At 36.6% G+C, this 25,995-nt stretch overlaps 1 protein-coding gene across 1 annotated transcript; it reads left to right on the forward strand.

Moving 5' to 3' along the window:
- The first annotated feature begins 21,390 nt into the window (after positions 1–21,390).
- LOC145124739 (putative protein phosphatase 2C 44) lies at positions 21,391–25,735 on the forward strand. The gene is made up of 5 exons (XM_079060193.1): positions 21,391–21,654; positions 22,480–22,731; positions 23,855–24,131; positions 24,926–25,080; positions 25,333–25,735. Exons 1-5 carry the CDS (start codon positions 21,604–21,606, stop codon positions 25,468–25,470), a joined length of 873 nt encoding a protein of 290 aa, XP_078916319.1. The 5' UTR covers positions 21,391–21,603; the 3' UTR covers positions 25,471–25,735.
- Positions 25,736–25,995: the final 260 nt, after the last annotated feature.

Genomic DNA, 25,995 nt, shown 5'->3' on the forward strand with positions numbered 1-25,995 from the left:
ATAAAGCTCAACAATAATAATAAGTTAGAGTTAGATAGTTAGATAATTCGGTGTGGAAATATAAGAAAATATAAATGACAACAAGTATTATATCAAGAAGACACTATAAGCTGATTCTTAACAAAGATTGCAGACAATCCAGGTTAGTAAATGAGATCAATCTTAGTGATTAAGTCAAGCTGACTTGCTCCGAAGAGATAACGATCTTAATATTAGAATCTGAAGATCTTTTAAGACGAGAGTATGAGAGAGAATGTGATATTTCAAGATAGAGATAGAATGATCGATTCACATTTCATTAAGAATGAGAGAAATCTATTTATAGAGTCTCAAGGATTATAAAGTTGAATCTGTCTAAATGTTGCCATGCAAGGTACACTGGACAAAGAAGTGTAAATACATAAAACAGATAAAACTAAAAGTAAGGTTGATGACTTTAACTGCGGATGCAGTTCTTGATTGTGGTGTGGAGCTTGACTGCATATCTAGCTGATAGCTTCGGATCTCTTCAAGTTTAAGAGGGTCACTTTTATGTTTCAACAATTTCCCCCTAAGTGACCTCTTTAACTTTCCTTTCATTTGTCGAGGCTAAGGAATTTGATGAGAATCCACCAAAACTTCCTGACTTCCCTGAGCCAAACAATTCTCCTTGAGATTTCAAACTTTACTTCAGCAGTTGTGTGTTTTGACCTGTTAACTATAGTTTGAGTGATATCTAATTGCTTCCGGGTCATGCGGTTCATGGCAGTCATTGGAATGAAGTATTTTGTATCATCATTTAAACGTTTGAAAATAACTCCAAGATCTGGGAAGGTAGTTGCTCCAAGGGATCTTTCTTAAAAGCCTTCGGTCAGGACCGGAGCTGGTTCAAGAGGAGGGAGGTTGAAGTTCTAAGCAAGTACTGGGTGGATGTCCGTGTCAACTCTTGCAAAGTCACACACAGTCTCTTTTAGAAAGGTACATGCCCTTTCATACGCAGTCTTCATCTTTGGGTGCTTCTCACATTTGTTCTGAAATGCCTTTGCAATCAGGAAGATTTCCTCTGGGTTCATGCAAGGGAAATCAGCTTGGGTTCGGATGTAGTCTGAATTTCTTCTGGTGAGAGTATACTGGATGAATTCTGCTTTCATAAACTTTCTGGGCTTGTAGTTCTTGACTGCAGTCGGTCTGTCGTTCGACCAGATTTTCTCGATTGTAGAACCATGCTTGGCATGGAATCTGTTAAGTCTTTCAAATTCCAGTGGCAACCTCTGATTATCTAGGAGGTTGCGGTCAAACGATTCAAAAACGGTAAAGAACTTTGCGTTGGGAGAGATGGGAATGTCCCAATAACAGTTTGATGGAGGTTCCGCAAAGGCGAGATAGGGCTTGTAGTCATCATCGAGTAATCTTCGGATAGGATTAACCCAGGAATTGATGAAGGATTCATCCAGAGTGATGTCGAATCCGTGATCTCTTCATATTAATTCTGCAAATTTAGCTGCTCTCCAGTCAGCTTTCTTCTGTTTGGTTTTGGGAGAGTCGTAGGATTTTTCGGATGACATTTCTAGGGCTAAGTTTCTGAGATGAGGGGGAGTCTCCGGATGCTGGGAAGAAAGATGTTGAACATCTTGGACTTGTTGAACTGGAGATTGATGAGGAGATTGAATTGGACTTTTCTGAGGAGAGGGCACATGAGTTTTCTTTTGTGGAGATGGTTGCGGGGAAGGTTGCGGGGTACGAACCTTTTGTCGAGTGTTGGATGCTGACCGAAGTGGATGGGAGTTTGTAAGTGTTGATGCCGATGTGAATGTTGAGGTGAGATGTGGTATGAGCCATGGTCTTCACTTCCCCCTCTTGAGGAAGGAACATCGGGTTCCTCCTCAAGCCATTGCTTAAGACAATCAATTTTGGAACAAACTTCAGTGAACTGAGCTTTGATAGCCACACTGAGTTACTGATTGGTGGGGATTGCGTTGTTGAATAGTAGTTTGTGGATCTCCTTGGTAAATCTAAGAATCTCCTAGCCATGGAAGTTTGAGGATAAGGAGCGTCTAAGGTTGTTGATGGTTGATTGCAAGACTGAAATAGCGGACTCATAAGCATTGTGAGTTTCCTCAACAAGCTTCTTTGAATGAGCATCGTGACCCGCAATGACAGATTGAAGCTCAGTTTTGATTGCGGTCACTTCTATGATGAGTCGCTCCGCAATGGTGATAAATTGTTGATGATCTGCCCTCCGGCTTGTATCCAGGGCTCGGATACCCATTTCAACCTTGAGAGAGATTCTCTCAACAACAAGTCGTTCTCTTGCTTCCAGACGTTCTATTCTGTCAATCAAGGATTGCGGTCCAGGCATATCTTCCGGTTGCGGTTGGCTGGATTTCACTGCGGCTAAGATCTGATCGATCTTGTTTTCCAGGCTTAGAAACTCTTTCCTGGAAACAACCATTTTCTTCTTCTTCTTCTTTTCCTTGGTCTTTGAAGGAGAATGTTGGGATCCGCTTGATTCTTCTTCTTCATCAAATATCATTATCACATCATCTGATCGTTCCGGTTGGGTGACTTCATTCATATCAAAGTCATCAAGACCAAATGTAGGCCCGGAACTGACTTCGATTGCGGTTCCGTCATCTTAAGAGTCATGAACAGCTTGAGTTGGAGGGGGTTGGGATGGACCTGCACCATCTGGAACGGACTGAGCTTTGTGGATGGTCTCAGCCATTGCGGTCATCCATTCTTGAACTTTGAGAATGTTGGTTACGGTGTTAGCATTGTTGATTGCATCTGCCCAGTACTTAGCCACAATTTGAATTTCTTTTTCTTTTTGTTGAAGCTGTTGTGTTTGCCTATCTTTTGGAGCCTGAAAAGCCCTACGAAAAGCTTTATATTTCTTGATACCAGACTCGGTAGTGGGACGATCCCAAGTGAAGGTATCATCAGATTCATAACCGTCAAAACCTTGATTTCGCACCAAGGTGTCGCTCGGGTTCACGGATCCTTGCACATTTATGCTCAACGTGCCTAAACCACCTGTATGTAAGGTAAGCAGAGTAGGATTTCCTGAGATTCCTCGGTCTCCTTGACCCGTAGTCAAGTTTGGCCTCAACTCAGTTCTGGCAAGGACTGAAGAATTGTCCTGCGGTTGGGAAGGTGTATCAAGTGTTTGGAGTACAAAGTCAAGTATGGAGCGCAACTCCTATTCCTAAAAGAAATGAAGTTTGGAAGCCCTGGAGACCTTAGGGCGAGAAGAACCAATTAAATCCTCGTGGGATTTATCTGGGGGAGAGTCTCCATGTTTTGATGAAGCAGACACACTTACTGTGTCTGAGTGGCTAGGAAGGGTTGAAGCAAGTGGGCCTGCGGGGACCCCAAGGATTAATGGAGTCTTTTGAGAGACTTCAGTATTAGTCCGGTCACGCATTTGGCTAGAACTTTGGTTGGTTTTGCGTTTCTTGAGAACAAGGATGGGGACTGAGTCATCATCAGACTCATCTTCAACATTGACCGCAGGGATCTGAACTGGATCAAAGTCTTCATCTGAAGTGACAATGTGTCTGAGTTTATGTTTCTTGGATGGTTCGACTTCTTTGGATGGAGTGTTATTCTTGGACTTCCCTCGTGAGTTTTTTCTTGAAGAAAGCTTCTTGAGTCTTTGGGCTAAAGGAAGGTTAGAGAGAGTAGTAGAAGATGGAGCTGCGGTATGTGCAGGATCACGGGGTGCAGTAGAGGCAAGTATATTCTGGTTGGGTAGAGGCAGGGTAGAAAGGTATGGGTCAATACCTTCCGTAGCCTCAATGTGATCAGTGACATCTTTTGTCTCAAGGCCAACAGTAGTCAAGATATGTATGGGTAAACATCTTAAAGGTCCAAAAACAGATTGATCTTTGGAAGGAGGGTACCTTTTGAGATCACGAGTGACGAAGAAATTGGTGTCGCTGCCCATGCTGATCTTCGCATCGCGGTGAAGGTCTGAAATGCACAAGGACCAAAACCTTGCAAAAGTGAGCTCGGTAGGATTTGCCCTCGGATTCTACTTAGGGATGTACTGAATAAAGTCATCCCATAAGATCTGACCGTAGTTGACGTCGTGGCCTGTGAAGATACTCCAGACAAGCTCCAGCAGTTTGAGGCCCATGTTATGAGTGCCTCCGGTTCTTCCTGACAGACTGGGGATCACATAGTGACAGACGATCTGCCAGACCGCAGGGAGTTGGTTTTTCTTGAACTCTCATATTCCTTTGAGCTTCTTCTGGTAGCCCATTTGATAGAGTGAAGAGATGATGTCTGTCACGCTGGGAGAGATGAACTTGGTAGAGGGATGAACCAGTAGATTGATTGCATTCAGAAACTTGTCTTTGGTCAAGATAACCAGGGAATCATCCATTAAGTTCAAATGAACTTCTTGCAGATTGTTGAGGGCACGGTACGCCGAGAATGCACATTTGAAAAGTGTGGAAATTGGAACCACATCAGTGAAGGAATCAAAGGGTCCAAACAGTGGGTGATTGGTGATGAACTTGATCATGATTCGAATAGACTCATTGTAGGAGGCATGATCTTCAAAGATTGCCCTAAAGTTGCTTGAGGCAATGGATGGCGATTGGTTCATTGTGGCGGAATCAGAACCAGCGGGTTGAACGGAACCAGCAGCTTTGGATTGCTTCTTTGAGATGCCAGACTTCACCATTTTGAAAAAGATTTTGTAGAACTTGCAAAGAACTTGAGTGCAAGAAGGTGAAGAAGATGAACATCGTCTAAGAGGGTTCAGAAAGCGTAAAGCTTTCTTGGATGAGAGAAAAAAGGTTTTATAGGGGCGGATTTCAAAAGTTTATTGTTTTTACCCTATATGTGGCGGTTAAAGATAAAAACCCTTGAGTTTTTATTTTTAACGAAAAGGTTAATTTCAGCCACAAAAACGATTGAAAACAGAAAAGATTAAATGTTTTTGATTTTCCAAAAAAGTAGCATTTAATGAAGTGCCAGGCTCATTATCACACGTTTGAGGATCGTGTGGTGAGGGGCTTAAGTCCGTTGAATAAAAGTGAAATTTGAACGGATTTGACAGCTTGGGGCAAGATGGATAAGACAGTTTAATGAAAAAGATTTCTTAAAGATTTCTTTTATTGGGAAACTGTTTTATTTGATTTCAAACCCAAAATAGGTCTGACAAAAGGATCATTTGAAAAAGGAGAACTGAAACGGTGATGTGCTATACAAAGAATGTTTTTGAGAATGCTGTTCTAATTTAATGAAGAATCATTAAATATCACACAACGTCCTTTGGAATTTATGAAGTAGTTGAGAGTTCATTCAATGTGACTGCGGATTAGTTAGTCATTGCGGATTGATACATCAATGCTGAGAGATTTGTCATTGCCGTGGATGGTTCTTAGACTGTGGTAGAATGAACTGAGATAAACACTTGAACAAGATCAGAAATAACAAACAATAAGGACCGAAGAAATATAGGTATGATATATGGTTGTGGTACACAAAGTATACTGAAACCATGTATGATAGATATATTTTGTTAGGACCGCATTGGGGACCAGTGATGGTCTGCGGTACCTATCAATTCAAAAAGAACTACGGGTCCGGATTCATCATTCCTAACATTTGTAAGAAACTGTTAAGCTTTGTAGAGTCAAGTGCTTTTGTGAATACATCAGCAATCTCTTCATGAGTGTTAACAAAAATTAGTTCAATGTTACCTTTCAGAATGTGGTCTTTGATGAAATGATACCGTAATTCAATATGCTTCGTCTTAGAGTGATGAATTGGATTTTGGGAAATTGCTATCGCACTCTCTGAGTCACAGTAAATTGGTATCCGCAGCATCTTGTATCCGTAGTCCATAAGTTGTGTTTTCATCCACAAGACTTGTGAACAACAGCTGGCTGCGACCACATATTCAGCTTCTGCGGTAGACAGTGAGACACAGTTTTGTTTCCTTGATGACCAGCTGACGAGTCTTCCACTAAGAAATTGACAGCCACCGGAAGTGCTTTTTCTATCCAATCTACATCCAGCATGATCTGCATCGGTGAAAGCTTGTAGGCTGAAGTAATTCCCTGCGGGATACCAGAGGCCTAGAGTCTTGCTGCCCTTTAAATATCTGAGAATCTGCTTAGCTTCGGTCATGTGAGATATTTTCGGATCGGCTTGGTATCTTGCGCATACACCTGTTGCGAAGACAATGTCTGGTCGGCTTGCGGTGAGGTACATCAGAGAGCCAATTATTCCTCTATAAGTTTTGTGGTCTACTGATTCTCCGGAAGGATCAACAGAAATCTTATATCCGAAGGCCATAGGGACCTTGGCAGAGGAACAGTTGTCCATTGAGTATTTCTTCAGTAGTTCAGATGTGTATTTCTCTTGATGGATGAATATCCCTTGAGGGACTTGTTTCACTTGAAGTCCTAGAAAGAAATTAATCTCTCTATTCATGCTTATTTGGAACTTGTTGGTCATGAGCTTTGCAAATTCATCCACCATCCCCTGATTAGTTGATCCGAAGATGATATCATGCACATATATTTGTACAAGTATAAGGTGATTACCATTTGCCTTTCTAAATAAAGTGGGATCAATTACTCCTCTTTTGTACCCGGACGAGACAAGAAATTCGGAGAGAGTCTCGTACCACGCTCTTGGTGCTTGCTTTAGACCATAAACTACTTTCTCAAGCTTGTAACAGTGATTTGGGAATTCAAGACATTCGATGCCCGGAGGTTGCTGAAGATAAACCTCCTCTTTCAATTCACCATTTAGGAAGGCACTCTTTACATCCATTTGATGTACATTGATATTATTGTGAGCAGCATACACTAAGAAGATGCGTATGGCCTCTATCCTGGCTACTGGGGCGTATGTTTCATCATAATCATCACCTTCAAGTTGACTATACCCCTTAGCAACTAGCCTCGCTTTGTTTCGGACGACCGCACCAGATTCATCCAATTTATTCTTGTACACCCATCTGGTACCAACAACAGTGTGACCTTTTGGCTTCGGAATTAGTTGCCACACTTTGTTTCTTTTAAACTCTTCCAGATCCTCTTGCATCGCAGTTATCCAGTCGGGCTCCATTAATGCTTCTTTGATGGTTCTGGGCTCGACCGAAGACATAAATGCTGCATAGTGACAATGATCGGATAAATCTCTTGAGGATCGAGTTTGAATACCTGCGGACGGGTTGCCGATGATTTGACCTGGTGGGTGGTCCTTCGTCCATACATGTAGACGCGGTTGAAGATGATCAGTAGCCGCGGTGGATGGAATGTCTTCAATATCAAAAGACTCTGCGGCAAAAGACGGCAGTTCCCCCTGGACTTGTGAGCAGCCCGCTGAATTGTCTTGGTCTGGGAAAGTAGGATTAGAATTTTCTTGAGCAAGTGAGAGAGGTTCCCCCTGGATTGCGAATGGGAGTTCCCCTTCAAACTGAGAAGGTTCCCCCTGGATTGTTGAGATAGTGATAACCCTTGGATCAGTTTCTGTGTTAATGTTTTCTATATCTTCGTCGTCTGAATCTGAGGAGACATTTGATGGAAGAGTAATTATGCGGATAGGGACCGGAGCTGTTTCCTCAGGTACTGTAACCTCGATGGTTGTCACTTGATCCGGAGTGGAGCTTTCCCCCTCAATCGGCGAGGTGGAAGTATTGAGTGACACATCATTTGATAGAGTAGGACCAGAAACTTCGGCATGCTGCTGTTGAGCTTCCGGAGACACAAGAACTTCGGAGAGTTGAGCAGTCTTTACGGGGTCAAAGAGATCATCATAGTTTATTTCTACTATGTTTAGGGGACCCGGGGAGGCTGGGATATCACTTTCCAGGATTGCTTTGGTTTCATCTGAAGGAGTAGTGTTGCGGACATAATAGTCATCGAATTTGACGTCGAAGCTTTCCACTATTAGTCTCGTGCGTCTGATGAGAACCCTATAGGCTACTTTGTTTGTTGAGTAGCCAAGGAAAATGCCTTCATCTAACTTCGGTGAAAATTTGTTTAGATGATCCTTGTTGTTGATCACAAAACATCTACACCCAAAGATGTGAAAGAATCTGACATTTGGCTTGCGGTTGTTAAGTCCCTCATATGGAGTTTTGTTAAGACGCTTGCATACAATGCTTCGGTTTTGAACAAAGCATGTTGTGGCCACTGCTTCGGCCCAGAAGTAGAGAGGAAGATGTGCGAAGTTGAGCATAGATCTGGCTGCTTCTACCAGAGTTCGGTTTCTTCGCTCTACTACTCCATTCTGCTGCGGTGTGTAAGGAGCTGAGAAATTATGACTGATACCTTTTGAAACCAAGAAACTGTTCAGAAGAGGATTAGTGAACTTGGTTCCATTATCACTTCGGATGCGGCGTACTGGTAATTTGATTTGAAGTTCGATTTCTTTGATAAAATTGATCAGCATCTGCGGAGTTTCGGATTTGAGTCTCAGGAAGAAGACCCAAGTGAAACGAGTTAAGTCATCAACTATAACCAGTATGTATTTTTTGTGGTGGAGACTGGCTACGGTAGATGGACCGTAGAGATCAATGTGTAAGAGTTACAGAGGTTCAGAAATTGAAGAATCAATTACCATAGGATGGCTTGCTTTTGATTGCTTGCCACATTCACAGGCTGAGCAGAGGGTGTCATTGTTGAATTTGAGAATGGTAAGACCTCGGACGAGTTCTCCGGTGACCAGATTGTTGATATACCTGAAGTTAAGATGGGCTAGCTTTCAGTGTCATAGCCAGCTGACTTCGGATACTGCTTTGGACAGAAAGCACAGTTGTGGTTTCCCAATGATCAGATAAATGTCCAAAGGATACATGGTCCCTTCGGACTTGGATTTGATCAAACAGGTGCTTCTATCGCTTGTTATTATGTAGCAGTATTCATTATCAAATTCAACCTTGTGGCCTGCTTTGCACAGTTGACCTACACTGATGAGATTGTGTTTGAGGCTTTCTACGTAAGCAACCTTATAGAGAAGTTTCATGTAGTAAGTACATCGTATCCTCGGATTATTCCATTCGCATTGTTGCCGAATGTGACATTTCCACCATTGCAAATAGGCCTAAAATCTCGACGGTACTCTAACCTCCCGGTCATGTGCAAGGAGCATGCACTATCTATTAACCACTCCTCTTCTTGATCCTCCTTGCACATTGCCTGAAAATTACACGGTTAGTTTGGGCACCCAAACAAGTTTGGAGCGCGAGGCGACTGGTGGTTTTTTTAAAGATGCATGAGTCGAGGCTGCAGGGACAGGTTTTATGTCAATCTTGAGACCTAAACCTGGGTGTTTGTGAACTTTTGAAGTGTTGTGAGATTTAGAAAAGTTACGTGGTTTTTGAAAAGTGCGAGATTTGACTTGAGATGATCCCTTTTGACAATGACATTTACATGAAAAAATTTTGTCATTTACCCTGACATTCTGCTTGGTCAGTGGTCTGAAGGGTGTGGGAACAGTTTTGTGACTAGTCCGAGAAGAGTGAGATCTGACAGAGGTGCTCTTGGAATTTGAAAAAGTACGATTTGAGAGTGTATGAGCACGTGTAGATTTCCTAGGATGTGATTTCTTAAAAGTTTGAGGTGACTTTAAAAGTGTTGGAGTTGGTAAAATCCCCTTCCATTTTGGATCATCTGAGGAATAGACCTGAAAACCATTGCTTCGAAAAGACTTTACTTTCTTTTGGATTGTGTCAGAAGAGTTTGAAAAAGTTTTAGGAACTATACATCCCTTTTTGTTGGTTTTCTTGACTTCAGAGTTTTTAGAAAAGTAATTTGAGAAAACAAGTTTTTCTGGACTCTTGGGTTTTGAAACTTTGATTTGTCTTTTGTTTTTTGAAAAAATTTCCCTCTTTTGACCACGAGATTGACGTTCCTCTTTGAAGGCCATTTTTGCCTAAGTTTTTGGAGAACCGCAATCATGGAGATTCAACTGCGGTTTCTTAGATCCATTAGATTGCTTTTGAACATGAGGACTTGATTCATCTGAACTAGAATGTTCAGGATTCTGGGAGCATTGACCATACTCGAAATTTTCTATGGGCAAATCTTGATGAATTGGCTGAATGATCACTGAACTCTTAACTGTGGGTTGCGGTAAGGAAGATTGGACTACCACAACATAAGTCTGAGTTGGTTTCTTTGTGGTACATTTGATCAGAGGCAATTTGTCTGACTGCGGTTCAGAATTGCAATAGGTGGTATTGCAGTCTGAAGGCAGTGATGCGAAGTTCATGAGAACTTCGGGTTCCATAAGAATTTCTTCATCAGCAACTGATGAAGTCTGAGAGTTGGGATAAATTGTGCCAGAGATAGAAATTTGATCACTTGAGTGACCCGAAATTTCAGGAAGAATTTCCTCAATAACACAATTATTACTCAGATTATAAAGTCGACCAAAATGATTTTTGATGTCCTCAGGAAAGGTTTTTTCATTGACTGGGAAATGGAACTCTCGGTCAGGAGGGACATAAAGTCGGTCTTTGTTAAACCGGGGTGAGGAATCCTTTGCGGTAGGATACCCATTGGACCAACCCCAATTATAGGTGTTATCTACGGTTCCATTGTTCACAAGATTTTCAATAGCTTCACTTTCATTGAATAGTTTTTCTATTAAAAGATTTAAACGTACAATTTCAGTTTGAGCTAAATCTCTCTGATCTAATGCTATGCCTAATTGAGTTTCACATAACATTCTTGCATCCTTTTCTAATTCTAAGTCCTTTTCTAGCATGGAAACTTTGAGTCTTTTGTCTTCTAATCGTCCTCTAACATGAAACATTCTTGGTATGAAATGTTCTTCTCATCTAAGGCTTTGTTATAGTCTGAAAAGACGGCAACACATGTGTCATTAAGGTTGTCAAGAAATGGTTGACAATCATGCATGCTATAATTAAGAGTTTAGATCATACGTTTTACCTGCTCAACGATGCTTAGATTTCCATCCTTTGCCATGTAGCAGTAATTATTTTCCAGTTTGGTTGATCCATCCTCGTCCGCAGTAGCCGTCATGCAGATTTTGCCTTTTCCCTTGATGTCGTTGATATCTTCATCCTCATCTCCGGATGACCACACTTGATGGTCTCTCTTGACTTGGGCTACATATGCCCTTGCTTTCTCTTTTTCTTCCATTTCTTGAGCCATTCTGAGATAGAATGCTCTATCTTTCACAACATTTTCTTTGCAATCTTTAGCGAAGTGATTTTCCTTGTTGCACTTGTGACAAATTACAACATCAGATTTTTCTTCTACTGAGGTACCGGAGTCAGTTGTCTTGACAGGCTGCGGTGCCTCTTTGGGTTGAGTGTTTTGAGATTGCGGTGCTGGGTGAGGATTTTTAGGATATCATGAGTGAGTGTTCTGAGGATTAAAGTTGCGGTTGAAGGGAGGTTTAGTAAACTGCTGATTTTTGCGAAAATATGAGGGTGGTAGTCTGTTGAATTGTTGACTAACTAGAGCAATAGCGTTTTGAAATTCTTCTTCATCATCGTATTCTGAATCTGCTTCGTATGACTGCGGAGGGTTTTCATACGAGGGTGAATAAGATTAAGTGTGAGGTGCTTGTGCTACAAGAGCGAGTGGTCCTCCGAAGTCAGCACAGTCTTTGAGTACGGTTGATTCTTGTGCTTGCAGTTCACCATATAGTTTGTAAAGAGATAAAGAATGAATTTTCCTATCTCCTTGTACTATCATCTTAGCCATAGTCCAATGTCTACCCAACCCATTGAGAAACTGAAGATTTGTCTCATGGTTACTTCGGATGGTGCCCGCATTAGATAACTTTGTGACAATTAAGTTGAACCTCTTGAAGGAATCTTCCAGACTTTCACCAGCATGAGCTTTCAAGTTGTTGAATTCGTTGAGTGCGGTTGTAAGCTTATTATCTTGAGCTTGTTCTGTACCTTCATATAAGTTCTTGAGAACATCCCAGATTTCTTTGGCTGACCTGCAATTTATGATGATGTTGAAGTTGTCAGGAGCAACACCACAAGATATCTCATAAAAAGCAATAGCATCGTTTTCCATCTTATCAAGATCATCTTTGGTGGGATGATGCATGGCTAGTTGACCTCCTCCCAGTCTAGCTTGAGTGCCATCGTTCTGAACTGGAGTAAGAACAGGGACATGAGGTCCTTCTTCTACAGATCTCCATACATCTCTCCCAAGTCTTCATAGATACCTCTCCATTCTTTGAGACCAGTGATGATATTCGTTTGCCACCAGTATTGGAGCTCTATTCGAACCTCCAACACTGTTGGAAACATTGAGAGATAATGCTTATGCCATATTTCCTTGTTTTTGAAAAGATTTTTTGTTTTTTCTAAGAAATGAGCTCCAATGGTATAGAAGGCCTTTTAAAATCAGAGTTCTTGTTTAAAAAGCAACCACTTTGGCTCTGATACCAATTATTGAGAGAAAAACTTGAGTAACACACTTGAACAAACGTTAGAACAAGTAATAATGCAGAATGAAGTGTAACTCAGTGGATCATGAAGCTCAACAATAATAATAAGTTAGAGTTAGATAGTTAGATAATTAGGTGCAGAAATATAAGGAAATATAAATGACAACAAGTATTATATCAAGAAGACACTATAAGTTGATTCTTAACAAAGATAGCAGACAATCCAGGTTACTAAATGAGATCAAGCTTAGTGATTAAGTCAAGCTGACTTGCTCCGAAGAGATAACGATCTTAATATTAGAATCTGAAGATCTTTTAAGACGAGAGTATGAGAGAGAATGCGATATTTCAAGATAGAGATAGAATGATCGATTCACATTTCATTAAGAATGAGAGAACTCTATTTATAGAGTCTCAAGGATTCCAAAGTTGAATATGTCTAAAGGTTGCCATGCAAGGCACACTGGACAAAGAAGTGTAAAGACATAAAATAGATAAAACTAAAACTAAGGTTGATGACTTCAACTGCGGATGCAGTTCTTGATTGCGGTGTGGAGCTTGACTGCGGATCTAGTTGATAGCTTCGGATCTCTTCAACTTTAAGAGGGTCACTTTTATGTTTCAACATCTCTCGTCTCATGAAAGCTTCACAACCCCAGACTTTGATATGTGCTAACGAGGGAACTTTCCCTGTCCACATCTCGTGAGGTGTTTTGGCAAACTTCTTTGTAGGGACAAGATTGAGGGTGTGGGCGGCTATCTCTAAGGCATACTCCAAGAAGTGAATAGGAAGAGAAACATGGATCATCATGGAACGAACCATGTCTAACAAGGTCCGATTACGTCTCTCAGCCACACCATTCAATTGTGGTGTCCTAGGAGGAGTCAATTGTGAAACTATTCCACATTCCTTTAGATAGTCGTTGAACTCGATACTAAGCTACTCTTTCGAATCTATCGGATCTAAGCATATTCATATTCCTACCCAATTGATTCTCAACTTCTTGTTTAAACTCTTTGAACTTTTCAAAGGTTTATGACTTATGCTTGATTAAGTAGATATAACCATATCTGCTATAATTATCATTGAAATTCATATAAAATCGATTAGCATCCCTTGTGGATAATATGAAGGTTCCACACACATCTGTGTGTATGAGATCCAACAAACCTTCACCTCTTTCACAAGATCCAGTGAAATGTGATTTTGTCGTCTTTCCCAAAAGACAAGATTCGCATGTATCATCTGACCTTAGGTCAAACGATTCCAACACTCCATCCTTTTGGAGTTGGGTGATATGTTTCGTGTTAATGTGTCCAAGACGACAATGCCACAAGCATGCTTTGTCTACACCATTAGACGAATCAATATGAAAGACATTATTGCCTAAATTATCAACACACGTCACAGTTTCATACACACCATCACAAGTAAAACTTCAAATATAATAACACCATTTTATAAGCAGGAATAGAACCATTCAAATCATTAAATGAATATCTAAACCCTTGTATGAACAATGCATGAAAAGAGATAATTTTTCTTGTCATTTCTGATGAGTAGCAACAATTTATTAAATCTAAACAAACACCATTACTAAGCACTAGACTATAAACTCCAATCTTGGTAACATGAGAAGATCGCCTATTCACCGTGATCAAGTTCATTCTACCGTGCTCCACCTCCTCACTTCTTCTTAGACCCTGCAAATCATAACAAATATAAAATCCACATCTTGTATCAAGGACACAAGAATGAGAAGATAATGAGTTATTAGATAAAATAGTGTATATACCTGCAGAAGATGGCTTCACCTTGCCATCCTTGATATATTACAGATACTTTGGACAGCTTCTTTTCCAATGCCCTCTGTCGTTGCAGTAAAAGCAAATTGCCTCTTTGGGATTAGAAGGAGGTGGGGTATCAGAACTGGACTTTCCTTTAGGGCCACTACTGGATGACCCTGCATGAGACTTTCCCTTCCAGTTTTTCATGGGAGGACCTTTCCTCTTTTTACCCTTTCCCTGTCCAATGGTTAAGACGAGAGCACTAGCAGGAGTGGAGGCTAAACTTTTTCCCTTTATTCATGCTTCAACTGTCTGCGGAAGGTTGTGCAATTGAGCCAAGGTGGTCTCAATGTTGTTCAGATGATAGGTCAGAATGAACTGATCATAACAACTAGGTAAGGAGTTTAGGACTATATCAATAGCCAACTCCTCATCAAAATGAACATTTATCCTAACAATGCGCTCCACATAACTTTGCATTCTTTGCACGTGGCCACAAATAGATTCTCCCTCCTTCATCTTGCACGCCATGAGGGACTTAACCATTTTGTACTTTTATTGACGAGCTAGCTTATGGTAATTTTCCATAAGGTCCTTGTTGATCTCATAGGGCAGTAGTCCTCATAAAACCAATGTAACTCAGGGGTCATGGTGGCTACGATGATGCAAGCAACATTTGTTTCATCATCGTAGTGCTTTTGGTAGGAGGCATATTCTTCAGGAGTAGCTTTGCCTTCTTCGACTTCAATGAGTTCCTTTTCGAGAACATACTCTTTGTTCTCAAAACGAAGGACCATCTTTATATTTTGCATCCAATCATTATAACTGGAACCCTCCAATATGACTTTAGAGCAGATAAAGAGCAAAGAGAAGTTATGGTGGTTGAGGAGAAGGAAGCAGAAGCATCAGTTGGAGTAGACATCTGTAAAAGGAAGGTAGTTTTAGTTAGATAAAAATAATCCTTAATATAATAACCCAAAATAAAATATTAAGGCTAGGATCCAACTATACAATTCAGAACTTAGAAAAGGGATGTCGTATCTAATTGTAAATTTTATAAAGGTAGGTAAATGACGATTTACCAATTCCACCAATAGGAAACGAAATTAAGTTAAGTGAAATTCCTAGGTCTTTTGAGATTCATCTATTCAATGGCATGTTTAATCTCATATTATGCTCTTCTATTTGTGATTTGGATACTGAGGGTCACAAACAAGATGTGAATAACCATGCAAATGTACTTGGTAACCTCATTGTCATTTATCATCCCAATTGATGTGTTGGTAAACCACACACGCTCCATCAACAATGATAATTTATGAGATGCTTATTACAACTCTTTATTAGTCCCTATTAGTGTGCTGGTTAACCACACACGCTCCACTAACGACTTATAAAGTGTATTGTGCAATTTCATGGGTTAGCATACTAATTCACATTTTTCCTAAAGTAACTAGATTTGGGATTTTAATAAAAGAAGGTTCTAGTACTTTTCAATATCATTATACTTTTAATGAGAATTGATGTCATATCAAGTCCGTTCTGCTAACGACCTTCCACCAATCAAGGAAGCGGTGGGTGAGAGTGGACACCCATCCAACTACCATTTTATAGGCAGTTTCCTTATACCCACTTATAGACCGGCTTCGTGAATAAGGCATACTAGTGACTTGACTGACTTAATCTTATATATAATATATTAACAATTAATAATAATATATAAGGTGTATTTTAAACTTTTCAAAATACTAGGTTTATTTAAATTTTAAATTTCAAAAATTAATAATTAATTAATTTAAATTTAAAAATAAACCAAATTATTTAATATTTATCCATTAATTAGAAATTAACTAAATATATTAAATCAATTAGGGAATAACTAATTAAATTAATCAAATAATTTAATCACAATCCTTACCGTCTAAATTTTCGAAAATTATAGGTATAAGATTTATCCAATTTTATAATTATCCATTTTAATCAAATTAAACTAACAATTATCAAAAATAGGAAACCCTAATCATTTAGCAATTTTCGAAAACTTAGGGAGGAAGGTTAGGGTTTCAAAACCCTAACCTTAATTTCGAAATCCAAGGGATGGGCTAGGGTTTTGAAAAACCCTAACCATAGTCGAATTTCTTAGCCTTTTAGGGTTTAATTTCTATAAACCCTAATTTGATCGAATTCAACAATTATAGCAATTCAATTGAAAAAAACCAAACGCTCTGATACCACTTATGGGATTTAGGTAAAACAAATAAACTTAAAACCCTTAAGTTCACATGCAACCTAAAGGATCTATGTTTTCACTATTAAGCCTATAACTATGAACATCAAATAGGAAACCCTAACAACCCTAGGTAATTTTCGAAAAACATAAATTAGCGTTTGTGATTACATACCTTAATTGTTATTGTAGTAAATAACAATGATTCCTTCTTGTAGATCTCTTGGAAGCAAGCACCACAAGTGTCATGCCTTTAATGGAATCACACCCAAGCTAGCAACAAGATGTCTTGAGAGAGAGGAGAGGGGAGGCTTGAAATTTCGGCTATCCCTTATGAAATTAGAGTGGCCAAAAAATGAATGCCTTAGGGTCCTTTATATAGTGATACAATGAAGCCTTGGATAACCCTAATTCAAATATAATAATAATATTTTAAATTGGTAATTATCCAACTCCTTATTTATCCACGTGGGATATTCTAGAAACCTTAGAATATCCTCCTAAAGCCATCCACCACCTTTGTGGAAGGTTCTGGAGCCTTTTGTTCAATTATTGAAGAGTTGCACTTTAGACCCTGCACTTTTATTTAATTCTTTTAATCCCGAAATTAATTCCATTTAATTTTTGATTAATTATTAACTAAATAATACTGTTTTTAACTAATATATTATTTTCATAATATATTAATAAACTTTTTATATTAATTTATTAATCACATAATAAATTAATCTCTCTCTCTCTCTCACTCTCTAAAAGTCATCATGTCCAATTGCTAGGTTTGAGGGCAACCCAAAAGGACTGTGCTACTATCAATTCATGTATATACCAATTATAGTTATAGGCTTAGACACTTTATCTAACAGATTGTTCATAGAGATAAACATAGCTAACTCTTGCAACCAATATTGATGACCATGTGAAAATGGAGATTTTAAGTATTGGAGTAACCACGCTTAAAGATTACTTCATGAATCATGTCATGAGTAAATTAAGATGCCTATATTTCTTATTCTTCAAATGGAGATGCATGAGGTTTTGTCCTACAATCTGTTGTATCTTGATTTTTTCCCAATGTTATCAATAAATGGCAGCTATATAGGGTTTGACTAGATATTGCATGAGGAATAGTACTGACCTATGTAGTCAAAGTTTATTTGATCCTTCTGCCAGAAATGGAGAAGTCGATATCTTTAGACCCATCGATGATTTGGTGCTGACATCTAAAGTGCTCAGACGAGCCATGACTAAAATTGATGTTTCAATTTAGCAGTTAGAATCAGTCGTCACAAATCTATGTCGGGAAACATAATCTTGACTTATGTGACTGGCTATTATCCATGTCTCGAATTCATGCACATTTCATGAAGATCAAAGGAATTTTAAGTCAATAGTTTTAGGACTGTTTATAGCATTGTTGTGATGAGTACAATAGTTGCATTGGACTGCCACTCACTATTGTTTAAAGTAAGTATTGTATCGACCAATTGTTAATTCCTAAAAGCAAGTGGGAGTTGATGGAGAATAGTGCTCATAGCCATAACAAGCCCTATAATATTACTATAAATAGCAGTGTCCTTTTGGGTTAAACGCAATAACAAAATAAAGCAGAACTGAAAAGATATTTATTTGAGGGACTTGTTTTGTTAATTAATTAATAGTGTAATTAATTAACAATAAATAAATGAATCCTCCCTAATAAATGAAAATAATTTTTGACAATTGTACTCTTCTAATGCATTATGCCACATGGCTTTTTCTTATTATTTTCATTTTATTTTTTCTCCACAAGTCATTTTATGGTTTTTCCATTTTATTAAATTCTACCTAATATTTAAATGTAATAATAAATGCATATTAAATTCATTAATGGACTTTCCTTCTAATTTTAAAATTACTAAATTAAAACCTCATTAGTTTCCTTTATTTATTTATCCAAATTATTTGTTTAAATTTAAAAGAGAAAAATCACTTTAATTTTAATAATTCAATATTTTTCTATTTTTTTATAAATTTAAATTTCAAATGTTTAGAATTTCATATTTAATTAATAAACTCATGTAATACATAGGTCTCACACCTAGTATGAAATATTTCATAATGATTTGAATACCATAGATAATTATTATTATATTTGGTAATTATCTTCAGGGTTTCAAATCACCTCCCTATAAATAAAGGGCTCCAAATTTGGTTTTGATATATGAGAAAAATACCTTTCTACGAATAAAGTTCGAAACCCTTCATAAAACCCTAGAAAAATGGAAGTCTTGATACCACGACGTGACCTTATATGGCACGACGTGGTGATGATCAGATTCATCATTTTGGATTAGTTTTGTGTTGGTTCTTAGTGGTACTTTTCTGCTTGTTTTTGCTTCTTGGGTGCGATTACAAGAGAGGAACTCTACGTTGGGTTCTCAAGTCTGATCAACTACGTGACTCGTCAAAAGAAGAAACCTACAAAGAAGTCAAAACTATGTTTATGTTCTATTGAGTTCTAATAAGTTGCATAGATTAGTTGAGTTTAGATTCATATGTTTCGAGTGTCAGATTAAACTGTTTGTTGTTTCCGTTGTCGTTTTGTTTGTTCTAATAAGGCTCAGAACCCATCATTTTGTTCAAATCATAATGATTATAAGATTGTGCGGGCATGGAGATGTTTTTTGCCGCCGGTATTATGATGTAGCTATGTTTTCCGGCGGCAAACACCACACCTGGATCCATATTATTGTGGACGACACATTTGAACGATAAACCTTTGCCGTTTTCTCTCTCTCTATTCTTACAAGTTGAATTGATTGACCTTTTATTTTTATTTTTATTTTGTGGATTTGATAGCAAAAAATATATAATATTTTATCAAACGTCATTTAACAACTCACTTTTTCCTTTGTAATTAGATTTTAAAACAATTTTTTTTTCCTTTATCACATGTTATTATTTTCTAGTTATTTGAGGGTTTTTTTTGTCTTTTTTTGAATTCAAATGATAATATTAAATTATAATTTGGAAGACAAGAACATCATCACATCATTTTCATAGACAAATAGTAAAATCTCCAATAAAGTCTTAATATTTTAGGTCAGTTTACGGTTTAATCCAACATTAAATTTTGTTTACAAAAAAAGACAGAATACCGGCTAAAACTTCAGAATAACCATTTGTGGCCGGTTTCGTAGATTTAGCAAGTATTCCTGCTTTTTCGTCAATTCATCAAAATATCGGGACTTTTTCGTTAATTCGGCTAAAACTTCGGAATAACCTTTTTATCAATATATTTAAAATGGTTTTTTTTTTCAAATAGTATATTTTCATTTCTTTTTATACAACATTATATATTCAGTTTTAAAGTCACGAAATTTGGAAAAAGTATCTATACAATGCAAAAAACTAACAAACTTCATAAATTTTCTGAAAAGCTTTACTGGAAAATAAAATGCTCCTTGATTGTAGATGAAATTCATACAAAATTATTGTATATTTTCTTTTGATTTCAACATTGGTCTAAGTACTGAGATAACTACAAAACATATGTAATAATATTAATCGGGTATACTTAAATCTATAGGATAACCTTTCTCATTAATGAACTCCTCTATTCTTCTTCATTCTATTGGTTGTTTAAAACTTTAATCCATCTGCCCTATTTCTCCCTCTATTTCTTTCTATCTATTGTAGAATTGGGAAGGATACAATAAGGGATACATACACACACCCCTTAGATAGATCGTTGTCTTTCTTTTTTATGTGTGCACACACACATCAAAGTTTTTGATCTAGAACATGTGTGCGTGTGTGAAATGATGGTATCAACGTTCACGTGAATCTTCGTTTTGTGGTCTAGCGAAGGCAAGACAGATGCTACCAATATGTTGCTACTGTCCTTGGCAAATTAAGGTACAAGTTCAATATGAGCGTGTTGAAGTGCATGATTCAACAAAAAATGAGTATTAACAAGAAAGGTTATACCATAGATTCAGGTATAATCGATTAGTATTATTACGTATGTTTTATAGTTATCCCAGTACTTAGACCAATGTTGAAATCAATATATATATATATATATATATATATATATATATATATATATATATATATATATATATATATATATACAATAATTTAGTATGAATTTCATTTTGCAGTCATGGAGCACTCTATCTTTTAGTAAAGTTTTTCAGACAAGTTTATGAAGTTTGTTAGTTTTTTGTATTGTATAGATATTTTTTCTAAATTTTGTGACTTTAAAACTGAATATATAACGTTGTATAAAAAGAAATGAAAAAAAATACACTCATTGAAAAACAAACCATTTAATATATTGATAAAAGGGTTATTCCGAAGTTTTAGCCGAATTAACGAAAAAAGTCTCAATGTTTTGACGAATTAATGAAAAAAGCCAGAATACTGGTTAAATCTACGAAACCGACCATGGAAGGTTATTCCAAAGTTTTAGCCGGTATTCTGACTTTTTTTGTAAACAAAATTTAATTTGGAATTAAACCGTAAACTGGTATAAAATATTATGACTTTATCGAAAATTTCCCTAGACAAATATTGACAAAATGATAAATACTTATGTAACACCTAATTTTGATAGAATATCACCATACCGTTTAGCCTAAAATTCTTGAAATTCCTACAAAGACTTTGAAATTGCACCATGTAAATATTATTGTTTTGTTACCACAAAAAGTGAAGCGATTTATCCTAAGCATAAAACATGGAGATTCAATCGATCTAGGCTAATATCATACCGGAGGGTTACTATTGACAACTTGTGACAACCTTAAGGTAATTTTAGTAAAATTCTCACAGGAGAAACTTCCCGGTCCTAGAAAATTCAAACAGGTGGTTGGTGTAATGAAAATAAGGGGTTTCTTGTAAAACATTATAAGATAGGGGACCACTACGTACAGTAAATACAAGTTGAGGGGGCCTAAGATCAAATATCATGATCTTGATAAAACCGCCATAAAGTAAACGACCTTGTATTCCCTTTCGAAGACTTGAGAATTTGTCTCTGACTTTAAACACTTGCACAGAAAGATTAGATATAGAGATCTGTGTGAAATCGTTCATAGTGATTGCTGTACGCCAACCCTTTTTGACAAAGTAAAACAGTTGATCGATTCTAAAGATATAAAACCGCGGGAAAGAATTCCGTTTTGATTTCATGTTTTAGAGAGAAATTAGCGATGGAGAAGAGATATCCCGTTGCAACTGGTGGAATCCTCCACAAAATCAAGGTGAATTTCGTGTTTGTGAAATCGTAGTAATGAATAGTTTTTTTTTTTTTATTTGTCATCGAACAATTTAATCTCATCATTTTTACTCGTTTTGTTTGAATTTTTGGTGTTCCGATCGCTAAAATTTGTGCATAAACGGTTATGATCTTCGAGTTTGGTTTGCTATTCATGTGTATAGTTTGATTAAACGAACTGTAAATTCATGATTTGCTTCCAATGAACACGTATACTTGTTTGTAAGAGTGGTTGCAACGGTTTCACCCGTAATTCATTATCCCTTTGGTTATCGAAAAAATCTGATCTATAGGATAAGATAATTTTCTTATTAGTCTTTTCGATTTGAATATTTTAATCTACTACTTACTGAATTCAATTCGAACATATCATTTTTAACGATAAGAACTTTAATGCTTTTGCAGTTAAAAAGTTCAAAAATTGACGTCTAAAACTCGAAAACGACTTTTATCGCAGGGCAGAAAATATATTTTTATTGTTTCTGGAATGAATGCAGATGAACATACAAAATCATTTACCATATGAATTTTATTGAAATCGAACTCGATCAAAGGCATTTTCGTTTACTCCATTTCAAGGAATCTGTATGAAAATCTAATACAAGTTTATAAGAAAATTAAAGATCTTACAATTTTAGGCTTCACTTGAAACTTGAAATAAATGTTTGATCAATCAACATGTGTTACAACTTCAGAATTGGGATTTTGTACCCTTTTGTTATCTTATACTTGTACATATATGAATAGACATTCTGATTTAAAGTTTTGTCTTTTCCCTTTATTAATGATTCCTTTTATGATGGAATGACAGAAAGCTGCTTGCCTTGATGCATCATCATCTGACACTGGAAAAGGAAAAAGTAAGTCATCTGATAATCAAGTGTCTCATGGATTCCACTTGGTTGAAGGGCAATCTGGTCATGACATGGAAGATTACCACGTGGCAGAATACAGAAACATAAAGGGTCATGTTCTTGGACTATTTGCCATTTTTGATGGCCATTTGGGTGATCGTGTGCCAAGTTATTTGAAAGATAATCTTTTTAACAACATTCTTAATGAGGTAAGTTTCATTTTACATTTCTCCCTTTTATTGTTTCATTCTTATAACACAACAAAATGTTGTGTTAATCTTTATGAATTTCATGAAATGGAATTATGTGTGAGTAATATTTAAATTAGGGAAAAAAGTAACTTAGCAAACCAAGGAATAAATAAAGTACATGATATAGGAAACATAAGGTTGCTTAGGTTATACTTAGCTATGTGATTGTTTATCTTTTCAATATCAAAATTCTAGATCCCAAAGCTTCTATTGTCCTATGGAAAGAGAAGATGTTTAATGTTAAAAATTAAAATAAGCAAAAGTCTGAATATTTTAAGTGAATTTAGATATGGTGATATTTTCCATAACTATGCACAAGCAAGTTGTTATGTATTAATCTATATATGAAGAAATTCCTTTTCAATGGTATTAGTATTGGTAGCAATTAAAGGTGGCAAGTTTAATACATTTACTTATGAATAATTTTATTTGGATTATACTTTAAATTATAACGGGTCCAATGAGCAAAATAAAAAATTGCTAAAATGAAACGGGTTGAATGTTATCCAAAATATATTTTTAATGCATATAACCTGTTGTATAGCTTTCTTCAAGTAGTTAAATTATTATTACTACCATAATATAGATGTTTTGATCATATTTAATATATTGATTATTTACAAAAAGAAAATATACAAAAAGATACTTTCACCTCAAAGTGAAAGCTTTTGTCATATAGGCTAAAAATGGCTATAAAAGAATTTGTTTTGCTTTTTTTTTTTTAGATTTTTTAAAGTCAATCCTCATAATTTATTGGACCCGGATGGAAATTTGGAATTGGTCTACTCCCTCCCCTTGAAGATTTTTTATTTAGTCAATGGCCAAATTTGACTATGAAATTTTCCAAAATCAGTCAGAAAGAATTGCCACGTGGACCATACTCTAGTGGCAATTAGACGAAGAAAAAAAATTACAAGCCTTCAAAAAAATTTAAAAGCCCTCAAAAATTGGTAGAATTTAAGATAAATCGATCATGATCCTTGGATCAAATTTATAGAGGCTAATCAATATGCAATTTAGAAAAAAAAAAAAAAAAAAAAAAAAACTTATTAACTTTTGTATTCTCTTAAACATTCTCTAGCCAAGTTTTTGGAAAGATCCCATGAAGGCAATAAAAGATGCATATCGTTCTACCGACCAATTTATCCTTGAGAATGCCGGGCAGTTAGGTCCGGGCGGGTCAACTGCGGTCACCGCAATTGTTATTGACGGTAAAGATTTGTGGGTGGCAAATATAGGCGATTCTAGGGCGGTCTTGTGTGAGAGAGGTTCCGCCAATCAGCTTACTGTGGACCATGAACCGCACATAGAAAGAAAAAGGATTGAGAAACAGGGTGGATTTGTCACTATTCTTCCAGGTAAATATTGTCCTGTTTTTTAAAAAACAGATAATGTCATAACTGAGTAACGAACTATTATTTTAGGTAAGTAACTGAAAACATTTTTTTCACAAAATGTCATTGTTTCATGGTATATTGTAGGGTTAATCCCATAAAAAAAACTTATATTTTGTGTTTTTTTTTCGAATTAAACCTCAAACTTATTTTTTGTCCGAAAAAGACCTTGTATATTTTCGTATTTTCCGATTGGGCCCTTTTAGTCATTTTTTTCTAAAATTGGAAAATGTGAGGGTTTTTTCGAGAAAATTTGAAAAGTTGAGGGTTTATTTGGAAACATTTAGAAGGTTGATGGTTTTTTAGAAAAAAATACAAAGTTGAGGGATTTTTCGTAAAAAGTAAAAAAAATACAAGTTCTTTTTAAAGGAAAAAATAAATTTGAGGTTTAATCCGGAAAAAAAAACAAAAAAAACAAAAAAACAAAAAAAAAAAAAATAAGGTCTTTTACGATATTAACTCTATTTTGTAAACAAAATAGTTGGTTATATCTGATAGTATATTTTTAAAAAAACTATGGTGTTCTATAAAAAAAAAATTTAGGACTAGACTGGCGATCTAGTTCTTTCTCTCATTTTTCTTTCAGTATTTTCAGGCTCAACAGTCCAGTTTTGTACTTTTTCGATCCGGATCAATTTTTGTTTGTCAAAAAATAAAATATTTTAATTATTTTCCGTAAAACATTTTCTATAATCATTCTCGAGACAAAGTGGTATTGCTATCGGCCACATAAATTTGTTGTTACTATTTTCTTTAAGGTGATGTTCCTCGAGTGAATGGCCAGTTGGCGGTTGCTCGTGCTTTTGGGGACCAAAGCCTAAAAGCACATCTAAGTTCAGAACCCGACGTACGACATGTACCCATCGACCCCACCATAGAGCTTGTGATATTGGCAAGTGATGGCTTATGGAAGGTCCGTTATATTCACTCACTTTTAATTTTATATTATCTGGTTTCGGGGTTGTATACTTTTAGACTGAACAAGGGTTCGAGTCTCAACAGCTACAATGTCAGAGTTTAAGTTTATCCCAACTACTTGAGACAGGGCAATGTAGGTCCACACAGTGTTGCTGGAAAAATAACCTTTTTGTTTTTCTCAAATATCAATGAAAGTACGTTGCTATTTCTACTAATTAACCATTGACATAAGTTTTTATTGGTATAGGTGATGAGCAACCATGAGGCCATTGAGATGGTGAAATCCATCAAAGATCCCTTAGCAGCCGCCAAGCGTTTGACCTCAGAGGCATTAGCAAGAAAAAGCAAAGATGATATTTCAAGCATCGTTATTCGATTCGGTTGATAACACCCATTAACATCTTCTATTATTCGCATATTCGGTAATATCTTCCTTTACTTAGAATAAATATGTCGTATATAATAGGCGATGATTTAGTATTTTATTTTATTTTTTCGTTTTTTCGGATTGTATATTTTATACATAAATAAGAATTGTAGCAGACCATGATGTATAGTGTGTTAGGTTTAATATGTTTGTTTTAAAGTGTGCTTAATTTGTCTTCATGTCTTTTACAAATTAATAATGCATCATCAGATTTGGTTGGACATTTTTAATGGTAAAATAATTAAAGAAAATATAATGAGGAAATTGAATGTGTGTAGCTGGCATAGTGAATGCAGAAAGTAGAGTAGTGAGTGTAGTGTGTATAATTTGAAGAACAGATGCATGTGATGAAGCACATGACTTGTTATAAAACGGTGGGCAGGTATGTATGGGAGCACTACAATTATTCATCTTTTATTTTCACGTGTATTCTACCGTTGCAAATTATCATTTATTATTTACATCAACCCATAATTAAATATA

The sequence above is a fragment of the Lactuca virosa genome, chromosome 7 (genome assembly GCF_052849685.1).
Source record: "Lactuca virosa cultivar CGN04683 chromosome 7, Lactuca_virosa_CGN04683_v6, whole genome shotgun sequence".
Classification (NCBI taxonomy): Eukaryota; Viridiplantae; Streptophyta; class Magnoliopsida; order Asterales; family Asteraceae; genus Lactuca; species Lactuca virosa.